The sequence below is a fragment of the Erigeron canadensis genome, chromosome 3 (genome assembly GCF_010389155.1).
Source record: "Erigeron canadensis isolate Cc75 chromosome 3, C_canadensis_v1, whole genome shotgun sequence".
Classification (NCBI taxonomy): Eukaryota; Viridiplantae; Streptophyta; class Magnoliopsida; order Asterales; family Asteraceae; genus Erigeron; species Erigeron canadensis.
Genome location: NC_057763.1, coordinates 41474619 through 41487397, shown reverse-complemented (window position 1 = coordinate 41487397; position 12779 = coordinate 41474619). Strand labels below are relative to the sequence as shown.

The 12779-nt window shown below is 35.3% G+C and overlaps 1 protein-coding gene and 2 long non-coding RNA genes across 5 annotated transcripts; 2 read left to right on the top strand and 1 right to left on the bottom strand.

The window, feature by feature from the left end:
• Window positions 1–1181: 1181 nt before the first annotated feature.
• LOC122594473 lies at window positions 1182–2377 on the top strand. Of its 2 annotated transcripts, XR_006323013.1 has the most exons (5): window positions 1182–1246; window positions 1488–1692; window positions 1839–1917; window positions 2023–2120; window positions 2261–2377. It is a non-coding gene; the product is annotated as an uncharacterized LOC122594473 (long non-coding RNA). The 2 variants fall into 2 exon arrangements; XR_006323012.1 differs by lacking the exons at window positions 1182–1246; window positions 1488–1692 and having other exon boundaries at window positions 1699–1917.
• Window positions 2378–2472: 95 nt separating this feature from the next.
• On the top strand, window positions 2473–6484 carry LOC122594472. 2 transcript variants are annotated; one of them, XR_006323011.1, is made up of 9 exons: window positions 2473–2671; window positions 2783–2889; window positions 2972–3030; window positions 3351–3657; window positions 3757–3901; window positions 4096–4804; window positions 4966–5081; window positions 5596–5680; window positions 6173–6484. It is a non-coding gene; the product is annotated as an uncharacterized LOC122594472 (long non-coding RNA). The 2 variants fall into 2 exon arrangements; XR_006323010.1 differs by having other exon boundaries at window positions 2473–2889; window positions 3513–3657.
• A 1175-nt stretch (window positions 6485–7659) lies between these two features.
• On the bottom strand, window positions 7660–12573 carry LOC122592499 (phospholipase D beta 1-like). Its single transcript, XM_043764741.1, has 10 exons — window positions 11302–12573; window positions 11102–11218; window positions 10816–11010; window positions 10485–10730; window positions 10048–10116; window positions 9638–9785; window positions 9384–9532; window positions 9088–9261; window positions 8272–8469; window positions 7660–8169 (listed from the first exon to the last, which is right to left on the bottom strand). Exons 1-10 carry the CDS (start codon window positions 12463–12465, stop codon window positions 7876–7878), a joined length of 2754 nt encoding a protein of 917 aa, XP_043620676.1. The 5' UTR covers window positions 12466–12573; the 3' UTR covers window positions 7660–7875.
• Between the last annotated feature and the right edge of the window lie 206 nt (window positions 12574–12779).

The following is a 12779-nucleotide window of genomic DNA, read 5'->3' as shown; positions in this document are numbered from 1 at the left end:
TTACTTTCTTTTTTGTTTAACTAGAGAATAAAGACTACTAAATGAGTGGCACATGCAGTTTCTGTAATATATCAAAACGAGTTTATGCGGAAAGAAAATTAAATTTTGCTTTTCTGACAGGTTTGGTAAATGAAAAAACTTTAAAAATAGACCATAGAGTTGAGTTCTCAACAATTTAACAATTATTGAGAAATAAACTGCCTGCATGAAAGGGTTTTTTAATCCTCTGTCTTACTGTATATACTATAAAGAGGACACATTTTGCTGAATCAGCTACTCCTTGATGCATTCTGGGTGATCCTGATATTCGCATTAAATCACCCATGGCGTCTCATTCTTTTCAAACGCTTCTTGGAATATAACACAAATCTTTCCCTTTTTTCTTCACAGTAGTTTGTTAGTTCCAAATTTATGGAGATTCCTTTCTTTGTTAATCCATCATGTGCAGTGTAATACTTTGCTTGTTCAAAACTCTTGTTTTCATGTTGAGTTGTGCTAGCATACCAACTGCACAATAAGGTCAGGATACTAAAATGGATGGCCTTGATGATGTTGTTCTTCATTCGTTAGTCGTTATTGTTGGGGAATTTGATCTATGCCGAGAATTCCAGTAAAGCTTGTATTATAGCATCATTTTCATCAGTAGCAGGGTTGGGTGAGAATACTTATTAGAATGAACATGGTATGGGATCCTTTCTGTTCACACATAGGTTGTAATTGTGATGGTTAACAAGTTGGATAGTGATGAAGACTAATATGATCCATGTTGTCCTGAATCCTGATATAGCAGCAACTTCTTCAAAAAGGTCAAAAATCTCCCTTTTCATACTAAAGAAGGGTGAGGAAGATTTTAAAAAAAGCTTAGTTGTCAAGCTCACAACCTCGCCACATCGGATCTATGACGTCAAGGCCGATGATTTTCGTGTGTTTTTTGAGGTGTAAGTAGTGTGTGTTGGAGGTGGATTGGGCGGGATATAAGGGGGATTGATTTTTGAAATTGAAGATGAAAATGGGCGGGATAGTGAACTTCTGACACAGAAGAGAGAGAATGCGGAAAGAAAGAGGAGTAGGGGAGAATGGAGAGAGAAAGAGAACACTATCTATCTATCAGATAATACATTTTCATATTTCTAAATAATTTTTTATCTCTCTCCTTACACTAAAAAACAGATTCATAAATCATAATCAAAATATGCAGCAATCGGTGGATGGAGATCTATCTTTGTGAACTCAAAAGGATATGCAGGTTTGTTTATGTATATATATGTATAGATCTAATACGGTTTTGTATAGATTTGAGTGTTATGATTTGGTTTTTGTATATATGTATATATATTAGTTCTGGGTTTGGATCATCATCGATAATTACCGTTTATAGATATGTGGGTTACCATTTTTTTAAGTTTATATTTATTTATTAGACATCTGGCTTTTAATTTTTATTTTTAAAAGATTTAAATTTTGTTTATACTTCTTTTATTTTGCAGGTTTAAAGGACATGGATTTTTGTGTCAGAATTTCCAAGTTTCAATTAGTTCACAAGTTGGAGGATGAACTTGATGGATGGCTGCTTAGGGATTGTGGTTTAACCAAGTAAATTTTACTTGGATGGTTATGTTAATTCTTGTGAAAGGTTGTAGATTGCATATAGAATGTGAAGAGTACAAGGTCTGATGCACATTAAGAGATGAGGTTTGTGACTTTTAAATTTATTTTTTGCAATTATAAAGTTGTGGGTTGTGTTAGATGCATCATAAACTTCATATTGGACAGAATTAAAAATTGGACAGAATTTATGGTTGAGCCTCTTCACTAATGTTGTGTGTAATTTTTGTGAGGTTGAGTGGGTCATTGAAGTTCTGGTTCGGGATGATGTTAAAATATACCTCACCAAGCTTGAAGGTTGCTTTGAGATTAGTAAGTTTTCAATATATTATTCTCAAATAAATGAGTTTATAAATGAAAATGGGCGGTTTATAAGTTTTCAATATAGATTCTAATGTTATTGTTTGTTGTTTGTAGTTGTTATCTCTGTCACTAAGGAAGGTGTGAAGTTCTGAACCAGGGGTGATATTGGAACTGCAAATGTTGTTTGCAGACAGAACACAACAGTCAACAAGGTTTGTTGAAACATGAAAGTTATTAACTACCAGGGAACTACTACTTTTAGAAGGATGAATATTTCAGATTTGTTTGACAAAATGCGGATTTATTAAGTTTGGTGATTTGAGTGTCATTTGTTTGATTATATGTTTTTTAGGTGTTCAATGATGCTCAAAGAAATGCTTGTATGTGGATGAGAGAATATGAAACTTCAAAAAGAGATTGCAGCTTCGAAAAGAGAAACTAGAAATGAAGCTCAATTTGACTGTAGATTCTCAAGTGAGTAGCTTTTCTATAATCAATATACTATGGTTCGATTGTATATGCTATATGTTTTTGTTATCCAACTAGATTATTTACTTTTCAAGAACCGGTTATGACTCTTCACGCCAAGAAGACGATGGGTCAACAATTGAAGATAAAGAAATGGGCCCTGGTGTGTTGTCAAGCTAAAGAACTTCTTGCTCATCTTTAGAGAGTGCTCGCCAATGAGTCCGTTAGAGTAAAAAGAGGGCAGAGTAGTGCGATGTTAAAATTAAATGACAAATAATGTGAGGTCAATCCACAGGTATGACTTTGTTCAGTCCATGTGTTTGGTTGGCATATAATGGTCCATGTGTTTGGTTGGCATATAATGGACTGGAATTGCAATTGGAATTGTGTATTTTATGGCATGCAGGGGGGTAAGCAAGGGACTTGTGGGAAAACGACTATTAACGGCGATGCAAGAGAGAGTAATGATTCCAAAACGGTGATGCAAGGAAGACTATTGAGTGGCTGGCTGCGGTGAGTACGAAAGTCGATAAGTCGACAAACACCAGTTTTGTGAGATTACTGTTGTACTTAATTTTCCTATGTTTTGGTGTAGTTAATGTTATTTTCAATATTTTCCATATGATGAGATGAGCTGGTCGACAAGCACACCAGGTTAGTAGATTAAAAAGGTTACATGGTTAGTAGATTTTTATCCCGCGGAAAACCGCGAGTAAGTTTAATAAAATCATTTTTAGTAAATTGGATAAGAATTAAGTAAGATCATCATCTTGGTTTCTGTACAAAAGGAGGAAATGTGGATTATTGGATTTTGTGTTATTTTGGGACTTTTAGACATTGGTGAAATAGGTATCTGGTGTGGGGTGGGGTGCATTAATATTGATGAAAAAATCTTGAATGTACTTTATAAGAGTTTGGGATGGAGTGAAATAGACAGGGGTTACACTCAAAGGTTTGCAGAATTTGATTTTTAGATATAAAGAGTCTGGACTTACAGAGCCTGAATTCTGTTTGATAACCCTTCTTCATGGTTTCCTAAAGTGAGCTCCTCAAATTGGTAGCATATACGATGGAACATTTTAATGGTATTTCTACTTCTACTTTTTTGCTATGGATATTGTTTTTGTTTCTTGAAGCCATGAATCAAGTCAAAAGGCAAACTCATTTAAGTGCAATTCCCTTTAATATATGCACATGGTCTTCAAACTTGAGAGGCAAGGCCAAATGGTGGAAGGTGATAAAGGACTGTCTTTCAAAAGTGACATTAAAGCTCATAAAAAGGTATTCCTTCTCTTTGACTCATAAACTCATCGTTTTTCCAAACATCGACTTATAAAAAGGTGTTTTCATAACCTATGATATTGTTTTTGTTTCTTGAAGCCATGAATCAAGTCAAAAGGCAAACTCATTTAAGTGCAATTTCCTTTAATATATGCACATGGTCTTCAAACTTGAGAGGCAAGGCCAAATGGTGGAAGGTGATAAAGGACTATCTTTCGAAAGTGACATTAAAGCTCATAAAAAGGTATTCCTTCTCTTTGCCTCATAAACTCATCGTTTTTCCAAACATCGACTTATAAAAAGGTGTTTTCATAACCTATGTGAAAAGCCTGTGTTTAGTTATGCCATTCTAATACCTTTGAACTGAAATTTATTTTTGCTTGAAGATTTGGAATCTTTGAAAAATATAGTCATATTTGGTTCTTGCATTTTTCCAAGTGGCTATGGAGTTCTTGAAGAAGTGCTTGAAGACATCACATGGGCGCATTTGCTGAATGTAGAGGGTTACCAGAACCCATTTGCTGTATTTTATAGATAAAGTTGTTGGTGAAGGCTTTATCTCCCCATTTGCTTGATGGATTATTGTCTCTCCTCCAAATGCCAAAGAGTTGGTGTGACAACTTGAAGTTTATTTTTATGAATTGTAATAAGAAATATAAATGAGTTGACGATTTTCTCTTCTGGACAACTAAATGGATTCATTTTATGTTATTGGGTTGTGTTGATATATTGGGTTGAAATGGTATTGTTATTCTGCGATAATGCAATGTGGATTTGCAAATTGCAAGTGGGTCTTATGGTGTTGGTCAAAGAGATTTACTAGCAGAAGTCTTATAGATATACGAATATACTTAGAACAATTTTTTTTTTTTTTTTGAAAAACTCGAGTTTTCTGCCCCTGTTGAACTTGGCAGCTGCATTTCACTTACCCCATTAGACCTTGGTAATAAAGTGTTTAACGGGTTACTTCCTGAGGAAATATCAGGTTCACCCGAGATGCAATGCTTGGTTCAAAAGGGATAGCTTGACATCTTAAGTTCTGAATTTTTTTCTTTTGCAGCTATTCCGAGTTCAAAAGAGGCGGCCTCCATCAGCAAACAAAGACCTGAAAGGAATGATGAAGACTATTAAGATTCGAGACATTGAGGTTAGTATATCGGGATATTATGTATTTCGGATATTTCTTGCTTGATGGAACTCAGCTGGATAGATCTTGATGTATTTCTTTGCAAATTGTTAACGAGTAATGATTTTCATTTGTATTAATTGAATTTGTTGGTTGTCTATCATGGGTCATGGAAGCTGCAGCCATTATAGCAAGCTTTAGATGCCACACGGTCTAGGAAAACTACAGATTATTGTGCTATGAGTTCGGGTGAGTCTACCATTGGAATGAGGTGGCCTGGGTACATTAGAGATATCAGGTATGATTAAAAAAAAAAAAGAAAAAATGAAGTTTGGAAGTCATAGTTATTGTTAGATTTTTGGATTGGCGATATATTGATAATGTTTGATAACTTATAGTGGTGTGTTTATAAATCTAATTGTCCGATCACTCACATGTGGTGGTATAGACTATGGACCAGTAAATGCTATTGGGCTTTATGTTATATTAATTGTTGTTTGGTATTTTGTGTAAAAGGGTGAACTGGTTTCGTTAGAAAGGCAATTGAAAATGGTTAGAAAGGGCTGCGTTGTCCTTGTGTCAAGAAAGGGCTGCGTTGTCCTTGTGTCAAACCAGTGAAGCTTACCAGTTTTATATGACACTTACCTAGCAAATATAGTTTCGTTATTTGGGATGTACACCGATAGTGTTTTAAATTGTACTCTCTTACGGGTATGCCCATAGCGATTTTGTACACTATACTTTTTTCTATTGTTTATATTTCCATTAAACAAACAATGTTTCTTTCTATTGATTGAAGGTCTTCTACATAGTGTATGATTTGCAGAAAACTGCTGGTTGGAGCTGTGGGCTAACTTTCCAGCATCCTAAATGACTTTTGGCAGCTTTTGAGAATCTGTAAGTGCATGTGTATAATGTTTTGGTAAAAACTGAAAATAGGTATCGAAAGTAGTATGGGCGTATGTCTTTCAAATGGAATAACATTTGCTGAAAACGGGGTTCTTAAAGTGGGTCAAATGTTGAGTCTAAAAACGTTGGTTAGAGTTTCAACATAATTTTCAACTTGATTATTGCACTTTAAAGAGTCAGAATAGATAATTATTTGCTAAGGCTATGGAGTTATTAGAATAATACTTCAGTTGACACCCATATATTACAATCATACTCCAGCTGACATTCACATGGAATTGTTAGTCATTTTTTCTAAAAAGTTCTTTTTGGCATAATTTGAATGAGGTCAAAATATTTAATTTTGTGTAAAAGGTATGTATGGGGGTGGAATATTGTGTAAATGGCAAGTGATGTCTTGGTCTTCCTTGGAAGAGATTATATATGGTGCAAGTGGATTACACATTAATGTAGAGGAGTCACTGTTGGGTACACTTGCAGGTTACAAAAACCCGGAAAGGCACAAGTCAATCATTAGACCCGATGCACATGACACGACCCTAATGAATGTGGTGCACCATTTCCATTTACAGAAAGGGTTCACATTCACGGATTTGCCTCAAAGTACTGCAGTGATTAATCATTACAAGTATCAAGTGTGGGAAGCTTTTACAGATGTTTGTTTGTGATTTGGTAACAGATGTAATATAGTGTTCTTTTTCTTTTGTATTATTGGAAAATATGTTTGTAAATTGACTATTGATTATAAAGTAGAGACATATGATGATAATGATCATCTTCAAACTTCGTAAATACAATAGTTTTGTCAAAATTGATCAAAATTTCAAAAGTTCTTGCAAATTTGAATATACCTTTTTAAAATGTAATTACTAATTATGTAATTATTAGGTCTCATTAATCGCTTTTTATCTAAAATACCAAACTTTTAAACTAACTACTTTCTTTCTCAAATTTAATTTTATATTAATTTATTAAAAAAGATTTTGTATAATTTACCCGCGTTTTTTGCGGGATAAAAATCTAGTTACTATAATGTTGTTGTAGTTGTGATGGTCAGTAGTATGAACCATGTCAACTTGTTCTAGCACGGCAGAAGCTTCATTAGTAAGGTTGGAAAACTCGTAAAAGGGATGTATTGGTCGTTGCTCATACGTGGCTGGTAGTTGCGACTGTTGTTGAGTTTGTTAATGATAATGGTCATTAGCATGTTCCATGTCGAGTGCATACAGTATACAAACTTCGCCAAATAGCTATTAGGGTCATAAAAGTTATGATGATATTGCTGTTCATGCTTAGGAGGTTGTGGTTGTGGATTTGTGATAGCCGCTGAGACATACATCGATTGTTGACGAGTTTTATTAGTGTTGGAAGACATTGCAGAAACGGAATTACAGAAGTCAGAGAGGTTAAAAACTGTGGTTCAATTGCTTTTATGGTTCCTTAATTTGTTCACTGTAGTTATAATATTGTAACTAAAACTTTATTGGTCTTTGATCGGATAAGATTACAAGAATGACATTGTTATTTGGAAAACATAGTGTCATATATTAGAAGTTTAAAGATTATTTTCAAAATTTGAGTTTAACCAGTGGTCAACGTCTAAACTCAGATTATTCGATCATTTTTTTGGAAACGAAGGAGCCAAACACGGAGTCATACCATGTTGATTGTTGAACACTGCATTGAGGTTCACCATGTTAGGACCACGTGGCCATGGTATGGCACCACGGTGTAGTCAGAGGTAAAGTTTGCATCATGCGACCTATAAATCTTTTATCTTTGTATTTTAAGAGTCTATTATCTTAGTATTAAATAGTAAATATTTGGGTGTATTTGATAACGTTTTGCATAAACTTCGTGGATAGATGAGATCTACTGATCTAGTGGTCTTTAAAAAAGACAAAAGAAAGTTAACAAATTAGTCTCACTAATGCAGGATTGAAAGTTCATTTAACAAGTACTTAACATTTGAGTAAAACCGAAAGTTTTTGTATATATTGAAGTAACCTGAAGAGAGGAAACCGCAGTACAATTCATCATTATACAAATTAACAGTCAATTTTTTGCATAACTATACTGCAACAAAATAATCTATACACTAAAGTTGCTTCATTAACAACATATACCCTTGATCAAAACTGGGATTCAAGAAAACTAATCTTTACAGAACCAAAACTCATGAATCAAATAGTCAAATTCTCTTGAATGCCAAGAAATGACCCGGTTATCTGACCTCCTACATCCGGAAAGTTTTCGAATCCAGGCAGAGATCTTACCTTACCAGTTCTAACAACCTCAACGGGATACTTCAAAAGATGACCATTCATGTCGGTAATTTCATCGGATGCAAATTGGTTCCAGTTAGCTTCAGCCATGGATCTAACTTGTCTTACACATTCTATTGACTCGGGCTTTGTAAAGGAGTCGCAGACAGTGCCAAGATGCTCGGCCCAAAGAGACATTCTATATCCATATATCTTCAGGAAGAAAAGAAAAACCAACATACCAAAGAAACATGTCAATGTAACTTATATAGTAATGTTGTCTATTTGCAGCATTTACGTATTATTATAGATTACCTGTCCTCGTGGGTCTGTAATATTTTTGGCCCAAGTATGATGAGGTTGGTAGGCTCCCATTGCAATTTCCGTGTCTCGAGTTCCCTCCATAGAACGTTGATTTATATTTGCAGAGCCTATAAGTACATACTCGTCGTCCACTATCATGCCTTTTGAGTGAACATAGATCATGAATCGCCGATTCTTACGAGCAAACCCCTACAGGTTACCAGAATATGTGCAACAATTGTGCATGATGTTAAAAACAACAAACTTTCTTCAAGTTTGAGAAATGATAGACCTACCAAGTAGTGGGTCAATAATAGGTGACATCAAGGTAGAGGTTGGAATTTCAACCGGTTTACTTATTAATGGGTTGATTTGGTGTGTTTTATCTCAAATGGGTCAAATGAAAATATAGCTAAAAGATAACCAGGTTACAAATTGAAAGTCTCCCAAAGTCTACTTTCAATGCATAAAACCTTCTACCTTGGTCTTTTCAAAGAATTAGATTATCATTGTCACGATACTCTATTATTTTTCTAGTAATAATTTAGTCATTACAAATGTATTAGAAATGGATAAAAATTGGGCGAAAAAGTGTTTGCAGTTCAACCAAACCTAACACATTTCGGCATCTCAATCCTACTAAAGCATGATATGTTTTGACATGTTACCCAACCCGCCCATCTTGCCATCTCCTACTCATTAGTCATTACGGGGATTTATGATCTATTAATATCAAAATATCAAATATAATGCGAAGTAAAACAGTTTTTTTACAGTTTAAAGAAGTGTAACTAAAAAGTATACACATAACGACAGTGGAAGGCTAACCTGAGGAGTACTTCCATCAGGACCATGGTTAGGTGAACCATCATTAGGGTCGATGGCCTCACGGTTCCCCAAACAAAAGAAATTTAAGTAATCTTGTGGTGAAAATGCCTCCTCAAGACCAACCTCCACCAAAGCATTGTAGATGGTTTGATACATCATTTGCATTGTCTTGTTCTGCAAAGTTACAAGCAATATACCGACTTGTTAAGTGAAAACGTAAAATTTTTAGCATCAAAAAGCAATTGATTTCGGTTTTACAGGCATAAGTCAAGACTTGAAGAAGCTTACGAACGTACCTGCCAAAACAAAATCCGTTGAGTTGCAGAACCCGTGGGGACACCCTCTGGCCACATGGGGATGATGATATACACAGCAAACCTTTCATGTGCTCTAATTTTACTAGCAACCTTAAGTGCAATTTCCATTGGAATTAAGTTGTTGGCACCTAAAAAATGGCACAAGATAACCAAATATTATAGTTTATATAAAGTTATAAACTTATCAAATAGTTGCAACCCGTTATCAATACATCTAAAGAAATGTCCCTTACCCAAATCTCTGTAAGACTTCCAATTGTATGACGATCCAATGAAGTACTGATTTTCAATATAGATGAAATGTTGTGCAGAGCGGATAGCCTTTACATATGCTGAATGTATGCTCATATCAATGAGCACGTTCTTCCCACACACCAGATTCTGCTAAAATAGATTTTATTACACACATATTCACCGAAAAAGTTTTTCATACAATCTCTAAAACAATAGCTGTAATCTTTCATTAAAAAGCTATACCACGTAAAAGATGTCTTCTACCCTCTATAGCCTACATATTGGGTGTTAACTGTTGAAAACTTACGTAGTGACTGCTTCTGATGTTACTGTATTAACTTTTTTTTCTTTTGGAATATAAGAACAGGTCTCTAGAAAAATAACAGAAAATGCTTTTTTATCACATTACCTTGGATGTAGCTTCTTGTGGTTCCTTTGGAAATCCTTTAACAGAGTTTGAATCAATTGAACGAAATATCTGTATCAGACAAGACAGATTTTTATTATATAAAAAAGAATGAGTGCTTGACTTTCTGAACCATCTTATTAGGCTTTTAATTTCAGATTAACCATTTACCATGTGAAAATGTCAAATAAAACATAATTTTTCAACAGTGATCAACCATTTGGATAAATGATGGGAATTAAGTGCAAGGAAGACAATCGCAGTAGGGCAGTAGGCACTTTTCTGTAAGGAAAAAAATCCCTGCAATTCTTGAAATGGAAATTGTAAGGTAACTTTCAATGTATTTGACAGTTTGAACTGTTATATTTTCCCCTTTTATCTAAATTTTACTAACTTGACCCGTTTAAATGGGCGAAACTGCCACCAAATTTCTTATTTACCTGTACATGCCACTCCTCAGGGTCGTCATCACTAACACAAGGTTCATCATCTGCCCTCAAAAGTTCCGGAAACTTTTCTAATTTCAGTAAAGCATCATTTGAAGCCTTTAGTTTTTTTATGCCCCTAGGTTTTGAAGCCTTTAGCCATCGCTCCTCAAAGTTGGTCATAACATCATAAGCTGCTGGCCCATCAATTCTGCTATGCAAATCATGCCATGGTTCTCTTGGACAACCAGTAACACTCCCCTGTTAGAATCAGTAAGCACATATCATATATCAATTTTTTTACGTAGTTTACTTTTTGGTTCTTGCATTTCTAGCATTCAATTACCGTGAAGGTTGGATTATGATAATCCTCTGCATGAAAGGTCTGTAAAGTCCTAAATATGGGATGTTGTGGATTATCATATCTCCCATTGCAAAGGTCAAGTCCCCCTACAAAAGATACAATTTTCCTTTTACCATTTCCAGCGTCCGCATCTATAATAACAGTTTTCTGATGGTGCGTGTAGATTGTTCCAACTTCCTTAAAAAAACAGATATAAGCGTAAAATGGTTAAGAAAAGAAAACTAATAATATTAGAAAAATCCTTCTGGTTTGTTGAATTGTAAAGTACCTTCTTCTTGACCCAACTATGTTTTTTTCCAGCCATACGAGGACAAAGCAGAACTTGCACTGCAGAGTGTTTAAAAAAACGCCGAGTCTCTTCATCATGGGTGGCCATTAATCCATCCTGAAGATATTAAGGTTTCACTTGTTTACACTAGTTATCTAATTGGTTGCTGACGCGTTCAAGAAGCAAAAAAAGTAACTTACTGTTTTGTAGCCCATAATGCTTCTTGAAGTAGGATCATCCCAAACAAGAAGCAAAACTCTAACACCTTCTTGTGCTTTGCGTTTCAGAAGATCTCCTAATGAGTGCATTGGTGAATCCGGCTGGTCACGGACCAATCTCACTTTATGCCAAACCGACCATCCAGTGATGTAAACAAGATATTTTGCATTACTAATTGCATTGAATATATCAATCCAGCAAGTCCCATGAACATAATCCACGTCTTCACTTAACTTAAAATCCGGAAGGCTTTCATGAGGCACATGTGCATCTTGATAAAGAGTAACCCTCCCACCTTTCCTTAAAGGAAAATAAGTTCCTGGAACCCCGCCATACAGTGGGCCTGCTCCTACTCCATTGTTATAAAAATTTAACCTTGCCATTGGAATGTATTGCATTGAGAGTGCTAAACCAGCTCCATTTTTACATGGCCTTCCATTTCCATTAATTAAGGGAAAGAATCCTTCGATTTTGGATCCTGTATATATATGTTCAACCGGGATTGCCACAGCTCCTATAAGCTGAGACCCCACAATGTCCCTATCTTTAACAAGAAAATGTATTTCTGCGGTATGATGTGCAACAGGCACATTAAAGTGTTGATTCCAAACGGGGTTGACACTGTTGGGAAGCACGTAAGTTCTTCCAATCACTGCGCTTGTGATAGCAATGGATACATACGGGTCACTAGTTTGCTTTCCGGGGAATCTGCTAAAAACATCCCCCATTGTTTTATGAAACACATCCATGTTTGGAAGGTTCTTCGCCTCATAAACCCATATATCAAGATTCCCGTGTAAGAGCAATACTTTCAAAGCCTTTTTAGGAGTCCCAAAAGGTACAATTTGGTAATTTTGACTATTTGCTAAATCTAAAGAAGCGTGTTGTTGTATGGCAAGAAGTTGTGTTTGGCAAGGAAACGGCATAAAAGCACTCGGATAAGAAGCACTATGATGATGCCCAATAAAAAGATTATGTGCAAGTTTTTGGTTTATAGGATGGTCACTAGAAGTGTTATTTGGGGTAAAGTTGCCCGAAATGTCATCATCACCGTCATCCACATCCAAAGGATAGTTAGTTACATTAGTAGTCCCACTAATACTGCTTTCCGCGCTATCTTGAAAACGATTTGGTTGAGTTTCCATAGGTGGTGTAGGAAATGGAAGTCCGTATCCGGGGTATGGGTAAGGAAAGGGTTGTGGAGTGTATCCGGGTGATTGATATTGATACGGGTAAGGGTAAGGAGAAATTGGTGGTTGATGAAATTGGACCAAATTATTATTATTATTAGGGTTATTATATGAAGATGACTGATTGTTGTTATTATTAGCCATTCAAAAACACTAATGCATATATGCATCCATTATTATATACACACACATCCAATATAAGGTTCATATGAATCAATACCTATAATCATGTTCAATCTGTAAAACGGCTCGAAAATTCAAGAATATCA